The following is a 23,935-nucleotide window of genomic DNA, read 5'->3' as shown; positions in this document are numbered from 1 at the left end:
CTTATATAGACTACAGCGAGGAGACTTCATACCTGTTGGTGCATGTGTGTGCACCCTTTACACACATGACCAGCAGTGGACCAGCAGGTGGCCTTTAAGTACTGGCAAGCTCTTTGGCCTATAAGAATGCTACATTTTTCTCTAATAATTTAAAAATATACAGCAATAAATGTTTATGCTTTTAAGGACACTCTGCAAATCTACAGACCAAGAGCTTTCGTCAAAATGCTTTACAATGTTGATCGGTTCAACTGTTCTCTCAAACATGCGTTAAAAATTAATCGATCACTACTGATCTGCACTTAGGGCAGTCGCCCAGGTGGCAGATTCCCTATCTGTTTTTTTCCTAGAGTTTTCTTATATGATTTTAAAAAAATTGGAAATTTATTGAACACCTCCCTTGGTAAGTTATTCCAATCCCTAACTTCCCTTCTTATAAATGAATATTTACCCCAATCTGTCCTCTTGAATTTCAACTTTATCTTCACATTGTGATTTTTCCTACTCTTAAGGACACCACTCAAACTTACTCGTCTACTAATGTTGTTCCACACCATTTCTCTACCAACAGCTCGGAACAAGCCTTATCTCAGATTCCACTTCCTTACTCATATCATATATCTATATATATATATAAAATAACTTGTCCTGACTGACTGACTGACTGACTGATTCATCATCGCCGAGCCAAAACTACTGGATATAAAGAAATGAAATTTTGGGGATATATTCATATTAAGATGTAGGTGCTCGCTAAGAGGATTTTTGGATATTCCGTCGCTAAGGGGGTGAAAAGGGGGGTAAAATTTTACAATGAGTGTATCTATATCTCAAAACTTTAAAAGTTTACAGATGTGAAAATTGGTATTTAGAATCTCCTTTAAAATTAAAGAAACACGTATTTTTTTTTGTTTTCGTAAAGTCCCAATAGGAGGGGTGAAAAGGAGTGAAAAATGGGTTGAATCCCTTTAAAGAGATTACTTATATCTCAGAAAGTGAAGATATTACAGACCTGAAAATTGGTGTTTTGGATCTCCTTTAAAAATAACAAACACGTATTTTTTGTTTTTGGAAAATTCAATTAATGGGAGGGGGGGGGGGTGAAAAGGGGAAGTTTTTAAAATGAGTGTATCTATATCTCAAAACTTTAAAAGTTTATAGATGTGAAAATTGGTATTTAGAATCTCCTTTAAAAATAAACAATCACGTATTTTTTGTTTTCGGAAAATTCCAATAGGAAGGGTAGAAAAGGGTGAAAAAGAGGTCGAATGCCTTTAATGACGCTACTTGTATTTCAGAACCTGATTATATTATAGACCTGAAAATTGGTATTTGGGATCTATTTTCAAAATAAAGAAACAGGTATGTTTTCATTTTTGGAAAATCCAAATAATTGGGGGTTGAAAAAGGGGGGTGAATTTTTAAAATGAGTGTCTACATCTTAAAACTTTAAAAGTTTACAGATGTAAAAATTGGTGTTTAGAATCTTCTTTAAAAATAAAGGATCACGTATTTTTTTTTGTTTTTCTGTAAATCCCAATGGGAGGGGTGTAAAAGGGTGAATAATGGGTTGAATACTTTTAATGAGGATACATATATCTCAGATACTGAAGATATTACAGAACTGAAAATTTGTGTATGGAATCTCCCTTAAAAATAAAGAAACATGTATTTTTTGCTTTTGGAAAATCCAATTAATGGCGGTTGAACAGAAGTGACAAATTGGGGTGAATTTTTTGAAAGACTATATCTACAGAATATCTGAGAAATATAAAATGTTAGTCATAAAAAAGTGGGTATATGGAATCTCCTATAAATGTAAAGAAACATAGGTGATTTGTTTTTGGAAACTCCACTTAAGGGGACCTAAAAAGGGTGAAATTTTAAAATCAGAATTTCTACAGTATATCTCAAAAAACTTTACATGTTACAGAAGTGAAAAATGATATTTTTATCTCTATTAAAAATAAAGAAACCTGTATTTTTAGTTTTCGGAAATACCAATTGGGTGGGGCTGGGGGGGGGGGTAAAACCGACTGAAAATGGTGTTGAATTCTTACAGACGTGAAATCTGATATTTGGAATCTGCTTTAAAAGTAAAGAAACGAAAATCCAATGAAGGGGGGGGGGGGGGGGGAGAATGAAAGAATTGAAAATTTAATTGACTTAATTGTATGAGAGTAGGTACATCTAATAAAAACTAAAGTTGTTGCAGACGTGAAAATTGGTTTTTTGATCTCCTTTAAAAAAGGAAAAACGTGTTTTGGGGGTGGGAAACCATCTCTGGGGGCTGGAGTGAAAAGGAGTTGAATTCCTTTCATGAGGACACATAAATCAAAAACTGAAGAAGTTAGAGTCGTGATAATTGCTATATAGAGGATCCTTTACTATTAAAGAAACAAGTGTTTTTTGCTGGAAAATTCACTTTGGGGGGGGGGGGGGGAGTGTGAAAGGAAGTGAAAAAATGAATTATTTTCATGGGGATATTTATTATTCAAAACTGAAGGTAATAGACGTGAACATTGGTGTTTGGAATCTCCTTTAAACATAAAGATACACTCCTTTTTTGGGGGGGGGGGGGGTAAAACTTAACGGCGGTGGGGTGTAAAAGGAGGCGAGACCAATTGATTTTACTGTTCATAATGTACTTATAAGGAGCCTCCATTGCTAAGGCGGCAGCGTGCCGGCCTCTCACAGCTGGGTTCCGTTGTTCAAACCCCGGTCACTCCATGTGACATTCGTGCTGGACAAAACGGAGGCAGGACAGGTTTTTCTCCGGATGCTCCTGTTTTCCCTGTCATTCATTCCAGCAACAGTGTCCAATATTTCATTTCAATTGTCATTCATCGATCATTGCCCCAGAGGAGCTTCGGCAGCCGGCACAATTCCTATTGTCGCTGTCATTCCATTCCTGACCCTATCGAATGACTGGAAACAGGCTGTCGATTTTCGATGTACTTATTCTGATCATAAACCGATCATTTTTAATCTTTCCTGGGTTCGTTTTCAACAGCCATCTTTTCCTTCGGAGAACGTTCTTAGATTACAGTAGATTCTCCTGGCATAAAAATAAAAATTTAAACACATTTGAAATAAACGATAGGAATGAGATTGACCGTCAAATTGTTCACCTCTATAATAAGGTCAATAATATACGGAGGTATGTCATTCGTATCGCCAGAAATCCCGCACACTTGCCTACGCGCGACAATGGTGCTGGTCACATTGTCAACAATGACAATGGCAGCAGAAGTAATTTACCGCCAAGTAGCGGTCTTGCATCTTGCTGTGCGGTCCAGAACATCTAATAATAATAATAATAATAATAATAATAATAATAATGTTCTGGACCGTCGTCAAATGTGCGGTCCGCGCTGGAAAAGGGTCCTGGACGGGTAATGACTAAGAATGCAGTCCGGCCGCAGGTTTAGTACCGCCAAGGCACCCAAGACGACACCACGCCGGATCTCCTGAAGGATTTGATCCATATTAAAAATGCTTATAGGAAAAGATGGCAAAGATTTAGGGACCCAACTGACCGGGTGGAATACCTAGACCTAGCTCGGGAAATACGAAATCGATTGCTGGAAAGAAAGATTGAAAAATGGGAGGAAACTTGCCGTAATCTATTAGAAAACGAGTCAGATCGCGAATTTTGACGGATTCTCGCAGTAAACGAGTCAGATCGCCAATTTCGGCGGATTATATATGTAAAACAATAAGCATTCAATTATATATTTCAGTATAATACCGTAGCGAAGCACGGGTATCTTGCTAGTCTATATATATGAAAGAACTTGTCCTGACTGACTGAGTGACTGACTGACTGACTGACTCATCATCGCCGAGCCAAAACTACTGGACATAAAGAAATGAAATTTTGGGAATACATTCATATTAAGATGTAGATGCTCGCTAAGAGAGGATTTTTTGATATTCCGTCGCTAAGGGGGTGAAATTTGAAAATGAGTGTGTCTATATCTCAAAACTGTAAATGTTTACAGATGTAAAAATTGGTATTTAGAATCTTCTTTAAAAATAAGGAAACACATTTTTGTTTTCAGAAAATCCCAATAGGAGGGGTGAAAAAGGGTGAAAAAGTGTGAAAAAGGGGTTGAATGCCTTTAATCAGGATACCGGTACTTATATCTCAGAAACTGAAGATATTACAGACCTGAAAATTGGTATTTGGGATCTCCCTTAAAAATAAAGGAACACTTATTGTTTTGTTTTTGGAAAATATAATTAATGGGGGTTAAACAGAGTGACAAATTGGGCCGAATTTTTAGGAAGACTATATCTACAGTATCTCAAAAACGTAAAATGTTACAGACGAAAAATTTTGTATTTGGAATCTCCTGTAAAAGTAAAGAAACATAGGTGATTTGTTACTGGAAACTCCACTTAAGGGGAACTAAAAAGGGGGTGAAATTTGAAAATGAGCATTTCTACAGTTTATCTCAACAAGTTAACATGTTACCGAAATGAAAAATAGTATTTTTTATCTCTATTGAAAATAAAGAAACATGTATGTTTTGTTTTCTGAAAAACCACTTGGGTGGAGGGGTAAAAGTGATTGAAAATGGGGTTGGATTCTTTTAATTAGTATACCGATATCTCAAAAGCTGAAGATGTTACAAGACGTGAAATTTGGTCTTTGGAATTTCCTTTAAAAATAAAGGAATACGTATGTTTTGTTTTCAGAAATCCACCTAAAGGGAGAAGGGAAATTGAAAAATTAGTTTAATTATTTGTATGAGGATACTATTATCTCAAAAACTAAAGAATTTGCAGACGTGAAAATTGGTATTTGGAATCTACTTTAAAATTAAACGAACACGTATTCTCGGAAAATCCAATGAAGGGGGCGGGGGAGGTGAAAAATGGAAAAATTAATTGAATTAATTGTATGAGGATACTTGCATCTAATAAAAACTGAAGTTGTTACAGACGTAAAAATTGATATTTGGATCTCCTTTAAAAACAACGAAAAAAGCGTTTTGGGGGGAAATCATTTAGGGGGACGGAGGTGAAAAGGAGTTGAATTCCTTTTGTGTGGAACAATATTTCAAAAACTGAAGATGTTAGAGTCTAGATAATTGGTATTTAGTACATCCTTTACTGTTAAAGAGACAAGTATTTTTAACAGGAATATCACTTAGGGGGGCGGGGGGGGGGGGAGTGTGAAAGGAAGTAAAAAAAAAGTGAATTCTTTTTCTGGAGACACTTATATCTCAAAACTGAAGGTCACAGGCGTGAATATTGGTATTTTGAATCTCCTTTAAAAATAAAGAAACACGCCTTCTTTTTTTGTCTCTTTAATAGTAAAGGATCTACTAAATACCAATTATCACGACTCTAACATCTTCAGTTCTTGAGATATGTGTCCACACAAAAGGAATTCAACTTAACGGCAGTGGGGTGAAAAAGGAGTCGAGACCAATTGATTTTACTGTTCACAATATACTTATTCTGATCATAAACTAATCAGTTTTAATCTTTCCTGGGTTCATTTTCAAGAACCATCTTTTCCTTTGGAGTACAAAGTTAGATTACAGTAGATTCTCCTGGCATATAAATAAAAATGTAAACACATTTGAAATAAACGATATGAATGATACTGACCGTACAATTGTTCACCTCAATAATAAGGTCAATAATTCACGGAAGTATATCATTCGTGTCGCCAGAAATCTCGTGCACTTGCCTACGCGCGACGATGGTGCTGGTCACATTGTCAGCAATGACAATGGCAGAGGATGTAATTTACCGCCAAGTAGCGGTCTCGCATCTTGCTGAGGGTTCCAGACCATCAATAATAATAATAACTCTTCCTTTTTAGTGTTGTCTAGCACTGTGTTTTATCCGTCCATTATGTGTGTGAACAAACCAACCCTTTCTTCTGAACAGTGTTCCTGCCCAGAACGAATTCTAGCTTGGCGCATTTTAGGTTGTACAATCTGACAATAATAATAATAATAATAATAATAACAATAATAATAATAATAATAACAATAATATAATATTATATAACAATAATATATTATTATTATTATTATTATCATTATTATTATTATTATTATTATTATTACCAATGAAATAATAACAATAAGTACAGTGCAGGGTGTGATATATGTGCCATCACACGTTACGTATTCTTGGCTGCTCCTGCTATATGGAAAGTGTTGACTGAAGCCTATGCTTCGATGGTGTGTGGTGTGGGTCTTTGATGTGTTACAGGAAAATTATAAATGTCTGATTGTAATTATGACAAAGTGGCTGACTCCAGACACCCTGGCAAACTCAAGCCTGGTTGACTGGACTTAAATATAATGAAAGCACGTTTGGTACAACGATTTACTTCAATATGGATTGTACAAAGTCGATGATGGTTCCTTTTTAGTGTTGTTAGCACTGTGTTTTATCCGTCCATTAGGTGTGTGAACAAACCAACCCTTTCTTCTGAACAGTGTTCCTGCCCAGAATGGATTCTAGCTTGGCGCATTTTAGGTTGTACAATCAGACAAGTACGGAGAAAGCCTGCCTGATTTGGGTTTAAATTTCCTGATGGATTTCACGTGATGCTGTGTAGACCACATCCTTAATTGTCTTCCAGAAGTGAAAGTCTAGGAGAGTTTGATTGGGTGACCTAGCTGGCCACGCAGTGTCCACACCTCTATGCTGCCTATTGTTTTATTAGCCAAGAGATCTTTCTTTACTTGGCACGTAGTTAAAGTGCAATGGCAGGGTACACCATCATGTTGCATCCACTTCAATACTGTCAAGCAGAACGGGTAGATCAATCTGAAGGAAGTCCTTATATTTCCCCATTCAGCCTGCCTTCAAAAAAAGTGGGGACGACAACATTCTTTCCAATAACACCACGCCAGCAATTCATAGCCTATTAGTGTTGATTGGTTGACTGTCTCTCATGCAGCCAGTGGGGGTTGGAGACCCAGTACTGACAGTACTTAAGATTAGACACTCCTGGGCAGTAAAACAGACTCGTCCATAAATGAATCTTGTGTTCTTTGTTTTTTGTTTGTTCGGTTTTTTAAGCTGATTGGCTGGTTCAATCTCCATTTGCTAAAGACTAGTCGATTAGCCTGGTCCCCTTCTGAAAGCTCCTTGTCCACGTGCCTGTGGTACAGTCACACTTTCGGATTACTTGACGTATGACATGTTTATGTCTATACTGACCACCTGAGTACTGCTGTGTGGGTCTGTTCCCACCATTTTCAGTACAATGGCCCTATTTGGATTTTGGAAAGGCCTATTTCACTGGTGTTTCATTGTATGAAAATCGCCAGTCCTTCAAGCCTGTTTTTCTACAGCCCAATATGTGTTTGCACAAAGATTCTCATTCTGGGTACCTTTCAGTGTACAATCAAGCTGCCTCCCTTCCAGCCCATTGCATATGGCTAGAACATATCATTATCATCTGCAGTTTCCAGCTGTTGGCCAGGTCTACTTGGCTAGGACATATAAAAACTACAAAATCTTGACAGAAAGATCCATGAAAATAACAGCAATTAAACAGTCCACTATGGTGTAACTAGCTACCATATGAAACACTGATAACTCTCCCATAATTAGAAGCATGTCTTGCTTCCAACTGTATACAGTACATTTTGTAGCCTGAATCATGGTACAAGAGAGAAGACCGTACATGGTACTGTGTTTATGAAGAGCGAGGCTTGTTCCAAACTGTCGATGTTCTCTAGCATCCATCCTACTACTAATGTCATACTCACCAGACTTCCACGGTCTCACTGCAGCAATACTAACCATTCCTCCTGTTGTAGCGTCACATTCCTTGAACAGAATATCACACTACACTAATTTGTGGCTGCTCCATCGATTAGGCACATAAAATTACACAACATTTTGTTTGCAGTGAGAAAGAAAACTAAATTTTCTGTTGATGCTGGATGTCGCATAATGTACCAGATGAGCAGTCTTTGTCTGGACCAACTATTTACCCATTACAGAAACAAAATTGGAAACATTTTTCAAAACTGCAGAGGAACGGTGCCTAACAACTTAGGTGAATCACTCTATAGTAATGTTACATGTTCTCAGACCATCATGACACTTAAATCACAATATTCCAACCACAAGAGAAAATTGAAGCATTGATACAAAGTGTTCATGCATCATGCAGCTATGCTTTGTTACTGCCTAGATTTCAGTAAAGCAGTCCTTTCCCCATGATGTTGCAGAAAGCACTATGGAGCAAGATAATGATCACTGAAAAGATTTTCAGTATGTTCAATCATACAGATGCAGAAAACATTATAGAAAGGAAAAGTCTCTATCCCAGCTTGACAATGTTTCAACAAGTTATATTGCTATGATGATTTGCAGTAGTCACAGGCTACTCCTGTATGTACATTACAAACACCTACCATTAATTGACCTTGTTCGTCTATGTTGACACTTGTTGAAGTTGGCTGCTAATGACAATGAAGCCATTTCTGCGACGCTGTCATGAACTTGGAGGTTTAGAGACCGAGGCCGCTGTAGAGGAAGCCAGAACACTGGTTCCAAGCCACTCAGTGCAGTAACAAGAGTTCCTGAGGCCTGAGACGAAGTGCCAGTCTCTCCCAGTATCCGATGTTGGTTAAATCTACCTCTGAGCAATGCATACTGCTCATCGCTGGGTGTAACTAAATCACTGCTGCTTGGTGTTGACACTGAAGTGGCAGATGTTAGAGGTGTGTCCGGTGCATCATTAGCAGGGGTGTGTACGTCGGGTATCATAAGATTCTGAAAATAAAAATTCAAGATATAAGATTTGTCAAATCCACATATTCAAGCTACTCTTTAGATCTTAATATTTCTGAAACCTGAAGTACCTGAATCTCAATACATCCTGGTGCCATATTAACAGAGGACAAAGGGAGTTTAAAGAAAAAATCCCTTAATATTTAATGCTATTTCTGTTAGTTACAACAGTTATGAATAAACACATGATAGATGGATAGGAGATTCAACAGGAGGAAATGGATCTACTATGAAGATTCATGTGGTGGTTTCTGAATGATGAAACCTCCCAATGTCTCATTCAATGAAAGAGAAAAATGCACGTATAGTGCATCATTTCCTACATTAATTATGCTCATTTTGATGCAGACTTTTACATCCTGGCGAGTTTAATCAGTCAACTTGGAACATTACAAATGCATGTAAGTGGGGTTACTTTGCTTTTGTTCGCAGCATTTGAAATGCAAAATCATTGGAAAATAATAATTTAGTACTAAATATTAAGTGTAATTTTTATTTGCACACAAACCTGGAAAGTATACGGAACTAAATTTAAATAAACACAACTGAAACTGGTTTATAAATAATTAGTTTTAACTACAAATACTACTACAGCACACAAGTAATACTACAACCAGTTATTTGTTGAAAATAAGTCCTCAAATATGAAATAGATTTCTACATTGTTTGGGATATATCCCAATGACGTCATCCTCACAAAGTGCTATGGTGCCTTCATCAGTTTCATCCTATCGGACCAACAGCATTGCAAACTATTGTCCTACCCTGTAGTTACCATTGCAATAAATTGCATTGGAGACTGGGCATGGTAATCCTACCCCATTTCTCCAAACAGGCTTTCCAAAAGACTAGAAAGAGTGTGCATGGATGGCAAAGTTTCAGATAATACAACTTACAAGCTTTTCAGTCTGTCAAACACAAATATTAACACTTGAATAATAATAATAATAATAATAATAATAATAATAATAATAATAATAATAATAATAATAATAATAATAATAATAATAATAATAATTAATTTGTACACATATTTTATAATGTTATATAGACTGTCAACAAACTGAAAAGCTTATGAGTTATATTAGCTGGAGTCTTCACTGGAAAATAATGGCTTCATTCTTAACACTATAAGAAAAGTTTCAGATGTCTCTTCAAGAGTCTGAATGCACAAAAGTCTATAAAACTGACATAAGGCCTTGCCATCAGTATGTACTATTGTGTGCACCAGTACACTGTATTATTGAAACCATTGTCCTGACACAGTTTCAGTATTTGGTCAAACTAGAAATGTACATGGAAAAGAGTCGCAACATAACTTTACCAATAACAGTCAATTTTTTGTCCCATTTTAGAGCTACATGCATGATAACTCTGGCACCAGCTAGAAGAGGCAAAAGACTTATAACAGCTTCACCATCACTCCAGCTCATAGATGGCAGTGGCATTCCAAAGTCGTTCAGATATGTGTCAAACTCTTAAGATTCAGGCCAAAGTGATCGCTTGCAGGTAATAAAAGTTAACAAGAAAAGGAATATGTTCAGTTCAATCACAATTTCAAAAATCATATGTATAAAGAAGAATTGCAGGAAAGTCTGTTGAACATACCAGAGTGTTTTGACTTCTTACACTACCTATGGGTCTTCTTAAATTTATGCAGTAGTTTGAGTCTTCAAAGCTCAAAGTCATAAAAACTTTGTAGAATTGGTAAGAAAATTAGTGAAAGCTGTAATTGAGTTTTTTCAAAATATAGTTTTTCAATAGCAACAGTCAATAATTAATATCTTATTAAGAATTGCACCCAGAAGCATTTTTTTTTTTTTTTTTCATATTTCAGGATCTTTTGCCAATTTTAGAACAACAAAAAGCTCAAAAATGAACTCGGTCTTTAGGTCCCCTTCTGCACAATGGGTCACGTATAAATCATTATGTTTCTTCTTGCATTAATTTCTGCATGCAAGAGACCAGAGGCCTCACACAAATAGAGGCTCAGTTTTATGCGCCCTTCAATATGATGAAGAAGGTGGAGAAGAGGAGGGAAGAAGGCTAGAAGAAGGTAGAAAATGTAATAGAAACAAACTGGGAAGGGTTACCACGAGATAAAGGTCATAGATAGCAAAAGTAAAAGATGAACTTTAAAACTGAACACCACCCAATATAAGGTTGAAGAGAAAACAGATGCAGTTGACCACAAATTTAACATTATTTGCCAGGACCTCAGAGAGAAGTTGCCCAGCTATGCAATAAAGTACGAGATGGGATCTATGCGGAGGGACCATCGTGTGCAGCACCGAGTTACATGAAGGTTACGCCACCAACGTTCGATGGAAAAGTGCCGTGCAGTATGTACCTGCTGCAATTTGAGGCGGTGTATTCTTCTAACTGTTGGAGTGAAGGAGACTAAGCTACAGGCCTCGTTGTGGCTCAGAGTGGACGCCCTCACAATGCTGATAGGTGTTCCCAGAAGGTGCTCCGAGCAAATACACCATGCTACTAGCCCACATGGACGCACGTTACAGAGAACACCACCTCTAACAGGCCTACCAGATGCAGTTTTGAACAAGAACTCATACGAGTACGGAGACACTCCGAGAGTTTGAGACAGATGTTGCCCATCTCATCCACCTGGCATACCCATCAGTGGTGGAAGTATTCATTGAACAACTGGGTAGGTAAATCTTCATAGATGGATTACATGGTAGAGATACTCAACAGACCCTTTGCCTCGCCCGCCGTAAGACCCTACTAGATACACTCTGCCAAGCGTTGGATTTCGAGGCCGCAGAGCGAGCATCAAGACAACAAACTAGGGTGAGTCGCCTGGAAGTGGATGAAACTTCATGGCCACAGGACAGTCAGTCTCTGACTTTCTCCCTTGAAGCTATAGGTAGGTTCTAAGGAGCAAAGCAGAAACCAGCAAACTATGAAACGGAACAATACTGGAGCCAGCAGATCCCTCAGAGACCTGCCACCTGCTAGAATTGTGATAAGAAGGGCCACATACACCAGAATTGAGAAGACAGTCTAAGACAGAAGCCTCCATCCAATGTCACGACAGCCATGAAACACACCGGTCAAAGAAACAACTATCAGCCAACCTTAGGGTCAAAAGTTGGCTCAGGATAGTAAGTTGTCAAGGTCAAGAAGCCCAAGCAACAAGATAGCAATCAGATGATAGGAGCCTGATGGTAGACAGTCATCAACAGGATAGCACTGAGCATGCTTATTGACACTACAACAAGCATCGTCAAGTCAACTGTTACACAGTGGTGGAGAATTTTGCCCCTGCAAGTGAACCTCAGCCTGGCTACTAACACAGGAGAGACTATGCTTGTCCATGGCGAGACAGTGATGGAATTCTCCATAAGGTAGAGGACAGTGAAGATCAGGTTCTTGTGGCAGGCATCACAGACGAGATAATTAATCATCGGACTAGACTTTTTGAATGATCATAAAATCATCCTGGACACGAAATCCAACATGCTACTGTAGGACAATGAATGAATTGCCATGCAATCGGAGTGGGGAGGCACTGCTTTACACCAGGTTAAGCTGCGAGAGGACCAGAGCATCTCAGCTAGGAGAGATGTAGATGTGGCAGGACACTGATGGAGCTGAATGGTAGTGTGACTACCATTGTGGAGCCTGAATATCAGAACATTCAAACAAAGGGATTACTGATCACCAAAACCTTTATCAACACCTCTCACCAACCTTATATTCGACTTTCCAACTTGAATGATTACTACATCGTCACCCACCAAGGCGCAACACTCAGTTTACAAACCTGTTAAACAGATTGCCCACTGCAAAGCCAACAAGACTGATCAACCACTGAAAGCAGACATAGGAGTGAGAGCAGGGTGGAACATGCCAGAGGCCCTGAGAGAGGTACATGAGGGATCCAATGATGACCTAGAATGTGGGCACAGAGAAAAGCTGGAAAACCTACTGCTGTAGTATCTGGTAGTCTTCTCCATGGACAGCAACGACTTCAGCCGGATGAAACTGTTTACAACATTGGATTTATGTGCCAATCAAGGCTCCGTTCTGACAAGTTTCGCTCACGAAGCAACACGAAATAGAGCAGATGATTGAAGAAATGAAGGAACAAAGCAAGAGAACCTCGAAAACCCCTGGAGCTCCCTGGTAGTACTGGTGAAGAAGAACAGCTCTACTCGGTTCTGTATCAATTAGAGGAAAGTGAATGAAGTTTCAAAGAAAAAACAGCTACCTTCTACTCTAGACTGACAATGCTCTGGGTCAAAGTGGTTGTCTATGCTGGATGTGACAAGTGGCTACTGGCAAGTGTAGATTCATTCTGAAGAGAGAGAGAAGACTTCTTTTTCAGATGGACATGGTCTCAGGCAGTTCAAGGTAATGCCATTCGGGCTGTGTAATGCCCCGGCAACTTTCAAGAGGGTGATGGAGACTGTTGAGAGGACTACACTGGAAGACTTGCCTGATGTATCTGGAAGATGTCATTATTCCGAGAAGCACTTTCAACAAGCACCTGAAAAAATTCAAGTAGATTTTTGGAAAATTGAGAGCAGCCCAGCTAAAGTTGAGCACAAAGAAATGCCAGCTCTTCAGCAAGGAAGTAAAGTATCTCGGCCATACTGTCTCAGAGGAAGGAGTCCGGAACCATCCAGAGAAAACCACGACGAGGGAGAGGCCAGTACCTAAGAACAAGTACCAGCTTCGAAAGTTTCTTGGGCCTCTGTACCTACTACAGTCAATTCATCAGGGAATTCGCCAACATCACCATGCCATTGCATTGCCTTATGGAGAACGACCAACGGTTCATCTGGATGGGAGAATGCCTAAAAGCATGCATGGTGTACAGCACTGGCATTGGTATATACCACAGCAGGAATAAAATTTGTGCTCGACGCAGATGCCAGCAACTTTTGGGATTGGGGGCATCCTGTCTCAGATCGTGGACAGTGAAGAGAGGGTAGTGGCTTACTTCCGTAAGGTCCTCTCTAAATAAGAAAGAAATGACGGTTACCCAGAAAGAGCTGCTGGCCACTGCAAAGACATCAAGCATTTCTGTAAGTATCTGTACGGTGAAGAATGCTTCATCGGGACTGATCACGCATCACTCGGGTGGCTTCCTACATTTCAAGAACCCAGAAGGACTGTTCGCATGATGGCTGGAGAGACTGCAGCAGTACAACTATGTGTTCGAACAACCGAAGAGTCACCTACATTTTAACACCAATGCTCTGTTCTGAAGGCCTCAGCCATAAGACAGGAAGTTCTGCTCCAAGAGTGAAGGCAAACACTAAGTTCCCTGCCAAATGCCCACCATGTAATTCGAGGGAAACTGGAGTTGCAACTCCTGGACTAATGCGCAGAGGGATGGCTAAGACATTTGGACTGCTGGCCATGTGGAAGAATGCCTGTGTTCCAAGGTCTGGATAGATAAAAGTAAGAAACCTCAGCCCTAAAATCAAGTGGTACTGCTCACAGTAGGATTGGCTAGGGACCAGGGATGGGTTGCTGAAGTCTCTCTGGAAGCAGGGGATTGTACCATGAAGTATGGTGGAGGAAGTCCTGAGGTGGTGGAGCTTCGGGAGGGCACCTCGGAATCAAGAAAACTCTGGAGAAAGTTCGAGAGAGGTTCTACCGGGCGGGACGCTTGGCAGACGTGGAAGACTTCTGCACTAAATGCAACAAGTATGCTGCCAGGAAGGAACCAAGCAAGAGACATAAAGGTCGAATGAAAACTTACGAGGGTGCACCACTCGAGAGAATGGCAATTGATAAGGCCGGACCATTCCCTACCAGTGACACAGGGAATTGCTATATATTTGTCGTCACTGTCTACTCCATAAAGTGTCCGGAAGCGTATGTGCTTCTAAGCCAGTAGGCAACTACAGTAGCAGAAACCCTTCTGAACTAGTTCTTCAGATGCATTCTCATCAAGGACAGAACTTGAGTGTCTGCGGTCCTCCAATGCCTGTGCCATTTGGTGGGTATAATATCCGGAAAACCAGGACCACGCCTCTACATCCCCAATCAGACAGAATGGTGGAATGATTCAATAGGACCACCGAGAATCACCTGCAAATAGTAGTAGCAAGCATCAGAGGGATTGGGGATCATCTTCCCCTTTTCCTCTTTGTGTACCGGTCTGCAGTGCACTAGGCCACTGGATGAACATCAGCAAGGATGCTGTTGGTAAGAACTGCTGCTCCTGGTGGATTTAGCATTTGGCTAACTTGAGGACCATCCTGCCCCTACCAACCAGTACTGCCACAATCTAGCAAAGAAACTACAGTATGTACATGTTGCTGCTCAGAAGAGATTGAGAATAACTAGCAACTGAATGAATGAATGTACAATACAACCAAAGAGCGGACGCTACCGGATATCCTGAAAATGACGTAGTATGGCTGTATAACCCCATAAGGAAGAGAGGCTAGTCTTCCAAGGTCCAGCCAGCTTGGGAAGGCACTTGACTTTTAGGAAGAGAATAAATAACATCTACCACATACAACAGAGCCCAAGAAACAAGAATGTCCTTCATCTGGACCTACTGGTGTCTTACTGGGGAACAGTTGAAGAAGGTAACCGATTGTTACAATCAGATCTCAAAGAGGGGAGGGGAGGGAATTTTATGGGCTCAAGCGACCGTCACCACAGTCGCAGCCCCTTTGGTATTTTTTGAAAGGGATGACTAAGCGAGCTCTGGGATTTCCCAGCCAGCCTGAGGACATTCTGCGGCCCTCCTCTACCGTTCCTTTCATCTGGCTTCAATGTGAGCTTACTGGACGGTGCAGCAGGAATGTTCCAGGTCTAGCAGAGTCCTGAATATTCTGGTAACACATCATCGAGGCTGAAGTAGTAGTTTTTTTTTTTTTTTTGCGCTAGGGGCTTTACGTCGCACCGACACTGATAGGTCTTATGGCGACGATGGGATAGGAAAGGCCTAGGAGTTGGAAGGAAGTGGCCGTGGCCTTAATTAAGGTACAGCCCCAGCATTTGCCTGGTGTGAAAATGGAAAACCACGGAAAACCATCTTCAGGGCTGCCGATAGTGGGATTCGAACCTACTATCTCCCGGATGCAAGCTCACAGCCGCGCGCCTCTACGCGCACGGCCAACTCGCCCGGTAGTAGTAGTTTTGTCCAAGTGTAGAGTGAGTAGCTGGACTTGGATGGCTGTAGTAGTGTTGGCTGCCATCAGTGTCCACCGGAGTCTGCGCATCGTTGCGTATGGAACGGAAGACTGTGTGTGTAATTCCATGGACTGAGAACAGTCGTAGAGTCAGCAATTGGAGTCTGTGTGTGAAACCAGAACTGGAGCAGTGTTAACTGCTACTGTTGTGAGGTGTACTGACCTGCTATTGAACACTGTTCAGCTGTTGCTGTTTAGCTGTTCACCGAGTTTGATTCTTTTTTAAGTTGCTTAATGTCACACCAACACAGATAGGAAAGGGCTAGGAGTGCGAAGGAAGCAGCCATGGCCTTAATTAACGTACAGCCCCAGCATTTGCCTGGTGTGAAAATGGGATACCATGCAAAACCATCTTCAGGGCTGCCGACAGTTGGGTTTGAACCCACTATCTCCTGAATACAAGCTCACAGCTGCACACCCCTACCCACACAGCAAACTCGCTCGGTTGTGTGACTGTGTGAATTACTGGATTGCCTATGTAGTTGAAAAAACGAACAGCTATAGTGTGTCATGTTGCCATTAGCCCTGTGTTCAAAAGCAGCTGACAGCATGCAACAGCTGTGTGGGGTGAGTGGACTTTGAGGTGAAGTGAAAGTAAGGCAAGCCTGTCAATGAGGATTACAGTCTCTCAGATAATACCAACAAGCTGGACTCCCTGGTGTGTGAAGTGGACAAATACTTTTAAATAGGCAGCAATTACTGATTGTGGTCATTCATAGTTGAATAGAATTGTGTGAGTGTGTCATCCTGAAATAAATTATTAGAGTAATAAAACAGTATTTAATTCCCAACAATACAGAAGTGGTTCCAATCAACCAAATTCACAATATCATCCATGAAATATACTAGCCTAGAAAACTAGAATCCACATGTGTGCTCTTAGGGACTGAAGAGGCTAACCAAGCAATCAGAACCAGACGAAAGCGAGCACGATCTAAAACTGCAGAGTGATACGTCACACAAATTTATCTCTGCAATATCCCTTTGAAGCAAAGGATCTATTCTGCACATTTAGTCGTGGACATGTTCACCCCATTTCTTAAACTTTTAAGGTCAGAAATTCAGACGTACACGAGAAACTGATATTCAAGTCTATCAAATCGGCTTTGTGACAAGCAGCTTATCCATCAAAAGCAGGCAAAAGAAGGCAAGGCAAAGGCTTCCACATCTATAACCTCAGCACTAATAGGGATAGAATGGTAAACTCTTTGCCCAACAGCCTTCAACCCCAGCAATTAACCTGGAACTCATCTGTGTAGGTTGAGTAAACTCAAAGAGCTATCTGGCATTCTTAAGGTGTTTGTAACACTGTAGAAATTTAACTAGACTGGTCTGTGCACTAAAGAGCATTTACTCTGTAGAGTAGAGACAGATTACGGCCACGGCAGCGCCAAATAAATTGCTTAACTGCCTGTGTATACTAGAGTAGTGACCCTCAGACAGAGCTCTAACTGATGCCAACTGAAATTCAAGGTAGACATGTCAGACCGAAAAAGATGCATCAATGCAGCTATTGTCAAACTCAATTTGTTTAAAAAGAAACTCCTCTTATACATTTTTGTATGTTCAATCAATCACTACAGATCTGCATTTAGGGCAGTTGCCCAGGTGGCAGATTCCCCATCTGATGTTTCCCTAGCCTTTTCTTAAATGATTGCAAAAAACCGGAAATTTATTGAACATTTCCCTTGGTAAGTTATACCAATTCTTAACTTACTTTCCTATAAATGAATATTTGACTCAATTTGTCCTCTTGAATTCCAACTTTATCTTGATATTGTGATCTTTCCTACATTTAAAGACACCACTCAAACTTATTCATTTACTAATGTCATTCCACGCAATCTCTCCAATGACAGCTCCGAACGTACCACTTAGTCGAGCAGCTTGTCTCCTTTCTTTCAAGTCTTCCCAGCCCAAACTTTGTAACATTTTTGTAACACTACTCTTTTGTCGGGAATCACCCAGAACAAACAGAGCTGCTTTTATTTGGATTTTTCCAGTTCTTGAAGCAAGTAATCCTGGTGAGGGTCCATACACTGGAACCATACTCTAGTTGGGGTCTTACCAGAGACTCACATGCCCTCTCCTTTACATCTTTACTACAATCCCTAAATACACTCATAACCATGTGCAGAGATCTGTACACTTTATTTACAATCCCATTTATGTGATTACCAATGAAGATCTTTCCTTATATTAACACCTTACAATGGTCCCCATGAGGAACTTTCACACCATTAAAGCAGTAATTAAAACTGAGAGGACTTCTATTTGTGAAACTCACAACCTGACTTTTAACCCCGTTTATCATCATACCACTGCCTACTGTCAATCTCACACCATTATGAAGGTCATTTTGCAGTTGCTCACAATCTTGTAACTTATTTATTACTCTGTACAGAATAACATCATCCACAAAAAACCTTATCTCTGATTCCACTTTACTCATAATATATATATATAAATATATATAAGAGTTTTGTCTGTACATTGATCAGAATTTGAAAAGAATGGTATTTCTGTATCGGTCATGTCCACAGTAACAAGGAAATGCAATTTTTACTTTTCCGTAATGTCTGTCTGTCTGTCTGTCTGTACACGCATCATTAGAAAACGGCTGAAGAGAATTTAATAAAAATCGATATTCAAAGTCGGAGAATAAGTCGCTACAATCTAGGCCATAAATAATTTTATTCACGCTGATTGAAATGGTAGTTTAGGGGAAGGCCTAAAATTTAATTCTCAAATATTTTTATGATTAGTGGTCCTATCTTAATGAAAATCGGTATACAAAGTCGTGAAGTAAGTCGCTACAATCTAGGCTATAAATAATCGCATTCACGCTGAAAGAAATGGTAGTTTAGGGGAAGGTCTTAATTTAAATTCTCAAATTTTTATGTTATTAATGGTCCTATTTTAATTAAAACTGGTATGCAAATTCAGAAAATAAGTCGCTACAGTCTAGGTCATAAAGAATTTTATTCACGCTGAATGGTAGTTTCGGGGAAGACCTAAACTTCAATTCTCAAATATTTGTGTTATTACTGGCCCTATTGACAACTACTTCATGACTAAAGTTATATAGTATTACATTTCCGATCATTTATGTCTTATACATTTTTACCGTACCGGCTATGATAACACAGATATTCATGAATTTGTTTTTTTGTGGCAAAGTCCATATCAGCGCCAAGTCACGAGAAAATGGGTAAACAGAATTTAATGAAAATCGTTATGTAAAGTCGGGAAAAAGGAACTACATTTCGTAAGATGCCCTAATATCACAGAGTCGAAAGAAAGCTATGTGAAGGCCTACAATACCGAAAGCTCATAACATTGAACAACAATAACATTATATTGACCATTGTTTGTTGTGATGTGCTTTGTGTCTTCTGTTGCCAGACATGTCCGATAGACGGGATTACTGCTGTATACCGAGTATTGTTTTTAATTTGCTTAAGTCGCACCGACACGCACAGGTATTATGGCGATGATGGGATAGGCCTTTCCTATCCCATCGTCGCCATAAGACCTATCCGAGTCGGCGCGACGTAAAGCAAAATAGCAAAAAAAGGGATAGGAAAGGGCTAGGAGTTGAAAGGAAGCGGCCCTGGCCTTAATTACGATGCCCCAGTATTTACCTGGTGTGAAAATGGGAGACCACGGAAAACCATCTTCAGGGCTGTCGGCAGTGGTTTTCGAACCCACAACCTCCCGAATGCAAACTCACAGCTGCACGCCCCTAACCGCACGGCCAACTTGCCCGGTCGTACCGAGTAGGCCTATAACAGCCTGCCTGAATATTAGCGGGAAGTAGCAGAGGAGTTAGATAACTTTCTTCTTTAGCATGCCATTCCTCTGGTTCATAAATTTCCTGATACTACTGGTACGTAACAAACTGGTTCATCATAGCATTCAAACTATTCAATCCCTATCCTGAGGCATTGATTGGGATGAGCAGTGTGCATATTTAACGGAACAATGGCAGAGGAGTGTTCACAGCTGTCTGTGGCCTGGTCATTCCAGCACTGGAACTTTGGACTGTTAGGTCGACACCGTAATACTGTTCGTTCAATGTGAGAAAATGTGCGGTTTTCCATTTGAGCGATTACTTTATATTGCTTTTAATCCCTACATTCCTACTGATGTTTTTGTAGTGGCCTAAGTTAACTGTAGTTAGGAAAACCACAAAGACAGTTTTTCTGAGAATCCCGTAGCGGAGCACGGGTACATCAGCTAGTTAATATATATAAGAAAACACAAAGGTCCATTGAGGAATTCCCCCCTCAATTATTACAGGGTCAGGTAAAGCTTCGCCTACTCTCATTCTGAGTACTGTTTTCTAGAAATATATCCACCCATTCAGTCACTCTTTTGTCTAGTCCAATTGCACTCATTTTTGCCAGTAGTCTCCCATGATCCACCCTGCCTTTAGACATGTTGATGTGCACTGCAACAGTCTCATACCTGTCTGCTAGAGATAGCTCTGGAAAACAATCGTCTGAATATATCGAATTTGAAACCTTTACCAGGTGCATCTGATTTGACACCATTCATTAAAATTGTTTATGATGCTTTTGCATTGAAAACATAATATAATGAAGCCATGACTTTACAAGACTCCACCTCAGTGCTCGTTTTGAGATGATGTCTACTCCATTCCCAGTCTTGTGTAGTTTCATCTTTCTCATTTCCAAATTAATTTAACAATGAAGATTAAGAAATTTTCTAGTAAATTTATCCAGACTAACTTCCAAAGATTCTGCAACAGTCTTAACTGATTTATGTTTTAACTTCTGGTCCCTGTACTCTTAGTAAAGAATTCCATACTTCTGGACGTGACAGTGTTCACTGAAGAGATAAGTCATTTCTTTTCCTCACACATTCCTTTCTTCTTTCAGCCTTATTGTCCTTTCTACCTTTCACCTACATGAACTTTAAATAATCAGATGTATCTCTAGTAATTCTAAAAGTGATCTGAAAGCTTGCCATCTTACATTCTCCCAAAATTATAAAATGAAACAGATTTTGCTCCTGTTTTCCTTTTTTAATATTAAGATGAGCCCTATTACCTATATGTTCATCAATGGTAATAGTAACAATAGTCACAACAATGTCGTCCCTCTGAAAATCATCTTGGTACTGTGCTCTTGGAATGGTTAGATGGCGGTCGAACGAACTTCCAACAACAGTGAGAATGGTCCATTGTAGCAACTGCTGAACCAAGCCTGAGTTTGCAAAGAACTGGCAGTACATTTTAAGTCGGTCAAACTAGCAATCAGAGAGCCAAAGTAAAGAAAGAACTTTCCATAGGACTAGAACTGCTCAGGGTAGATTTTTAAAGTGCAAAAATATAAAACTGTTCCCTTGAAAACAGAAATATAAGATGGGCAATCTTTCACAGGTTGCACACAGAGAATGCTGACTGGACTTTAGATGGGTGTGGGAACATACAAAAATGAGATACAATTGTAAATGATGACCTGATCTGTAAAAGTATCCAAGTACAAGATCCAGGAATAGAATAAATCTTCTACACTGGATGATCTTCCTACAGCAAGTGACTGTCTTCAAAGTTGACAACTGCTAGTTTGCCAAATTTAAGATATATTACCTAAAACACCCAAAAAATAAGAAAATTAATCAAATACAAAAAAATATATTCAGGTTATGTTCAAAGGTCTGAGGAGAGATGCATCAATTTCAAGAAACCCCAGCTGGACCTAAAGCTCACATTACCATATCGGATGTTGAGAGATGTGGTCCTCCAAGGCGGGCATCCAACTGCTGCCACGACTGTTGCAAGCGCTGAGATGGAAGGACAATGTTCTCTGCATCCAATTCGGCCAGGCGACTTTCTAGCATACCAATGCGCTCTAATAGCCACTGCACATGTAGGCAGAAGAGGAAAAGGTGAGGTCACATCTAGCACACTAAATACAGTACTAGCAAATAAGCATTCAGACAAGCAGGAACAGCTTTCAGCGCTAAGACATGCAATAGCCACATTCAAACATTTTTGAACAAACTTTCTTGGAGTTCTCACTGCAATAAAATAATCATTTAAATAACGCACATGTAAAAACTGTACTATGTGAACTTTACAGCAAACCCTCGTTTATGCAACCTGCAGCTTCTACCACAATTATAAGCAAGGAATACTGAGTTTTAAACAGGCAAATTCATACCCTTGGCTCACTCAAGGAATTATATTTTATAATTGCTCTCCATTTCTGTAAACATCTGGAAGGAATATTGTTGGATAATCACAGTATAAGAAACAAAGATTAAATTTGGACTTTTAAATCTCTTTCTCACTTTTAATAATTACTTAGGGTTCAGATTTTTAGTGAAAAAGAAAAATCCTTATTTTTTAAGTGCTAAAAATACATAACAAAAGACCTTAAAAATTGATAACATTCATGCTCTTTTAAAACATCTTCCACTGCTTTAGATTTTACAAGATGATGGGGTGATGGAATTTTGTCCCGCAGGAGCTCCTGAACTTGCAGGAAGCCAATAGCATGAATATGTTGCTTTTAAACACTTAAATGCCACTGGCCTCAACTGGACTGAACACACTATATTGGAAAAAGGAGGACAGTGACTAACCAACTGCAGCACTGAGGTCAACTATGTCATTTGAATTCTGGCTAGCTAACTGCTGAAGATTCACAAAAAAGGACTGTGTTGATGGAGATTGTCCTTGTCCTTTTGCAGTTTCATGTTTGTGCTTTCCTACCCCTGTTGCTAATCCTTCTCATACCAACCTGTCATTGTGTTTGTCCTGTTATATGACCCTTTTCATGTTTCTCTTTCTCTGTATGAATTAAGATATACATAGGGCAGGAGGAAAGTTTTAAAATGTGAGTGAACACTTTAGACTTTTTCAAAATAATTTCCACCACACTCAATACACTTCTCCATACGTCGAAACCAGTCACTGAACCAACTCTGCCACTTTTCTTCACTTACATTTTCACACTCTTGATCCCATGCTGCCAGAACCTCCTTGGTGGATGGAAAACGCCGCCCTTTCAGCTTCATCTTCACTTCTGGGAAGAGTGCGAAGTCACATGGGGCAAGATCAGGACTGTATGGAGGGTGATCAAGCACAGTCAACCCTGATCTGGCAAGAAAATCAATTGTTACATTAGCACGATGTGCTGGAGCATTGTCATGATGCAAGAGCCAAGTGCTGAGCCGTGACCTTCAACGGAGCTGCTTGAGAGCCTGGATGACCTGAGGCAGACAATGTCTCACTGTACCACTTTACAGTAACTGTCCTTCGAGTTCCTAGCACAACCCGAGTCTGCCCCATTTAGTGAAGAATACTGCAATCATCCTTTTCTTCACTGACCTTGACTTTCGCACAGTCACAGGAGTACCCTCATTTTCAAACAGCCACACCTTGTCCTGGGATTTTGTTAGGACATTGTAATAATAAAGCCAAATTTCGTCACCTGTAACGATGCTATTGACGTTACGCGAAGTCCCATTTTCAAACGGTTTTAGCACATTTTGGCACTATTTCACTCGATGTGCCCTTTGTTCCTCTGAAAGTGAATGGGGCACCCAAAGGAAACAAACTTTTCTAACATGGAGATGGTCATGTAGAACTGAATGAGTAGCTGGTGCAGGGATGTGGAGGGTCTCTTCTACCTGCTGATATGTCAACCGCCTCTCTTGCTGTAACATTTCCCTCACAGCTTCAATGTTTTCCTCAGTCACTGATTCAAACGGTCGCCCAGAACGAGGATCATCTTCAACCCCAAAATTTCCCCTGTGAAACTCTTTGTACACATGTAAAATTGTTGTCCAATGTGGACAGTCTTTCCCCAGCACAGGAGTCATTACCTCCAGGCACTGGTCAACAATTAATCCACGAGCAAAATTGTAGGGGATAATTTGGCGATATTCACCTTCACTGACATTTTAACTTGCTTTCAATCCCACTGCTT

The 23,935-nt window shown here is 39.9% G+C and overlaps 1 protein-coding gene across 3 annotated transcripts in view; it reads right to left on the bottom strand.

Annotated features, from left to right (window-relative positions):
* Nucleotides 1-23,935, bottom strand: part of LOC136864423 (uncharacterized) — a 995,241-nt gene that overhangs the window by 41,385 nt on the left and 929,921 nt on the right. For 2 of the 3 annotated variants that reach the window (XM_067141399.2, XM_067141401.2), the window contains 2 exons: nucleotides 21,714-21,860; nucleotides 8,409-8,769 (listed from right to left, as the gene is read on the bottom strand). In XM_067141399.2, coding sequence (XP_066997500.2) covers nucleotides 8,409-8,769; nucleotides 21,714-21,860 — 508 coding nt within the window. The remainder of the gene's footprint in view (nucleotides 1-8,408; nucleotides 8,770-21,713; nucleotides 21,861-23,935) is intronic. The other variant, XM_067141400.2, reaches the window with a different exon arrangement.

The sequence above is a fragment of the Anabrus simplex genome, chromosome 2 (assembly GCF_040414725.1).
Source record: "Anabrus simplex isolate iqAnaSimp1 chromosome 2, ASM4041472v1, whole genome shotgun sequence".
NCBI classification, from domain to species: Eukaryota; Metazoa; Arthropoda; class Insecta; order Orthoptera; family Tettigoniidae; genus Anabrus; species Anabrus simplex.
This window is presented reverse-complemented; position numbering and strand designations above follow the sequence as displayed.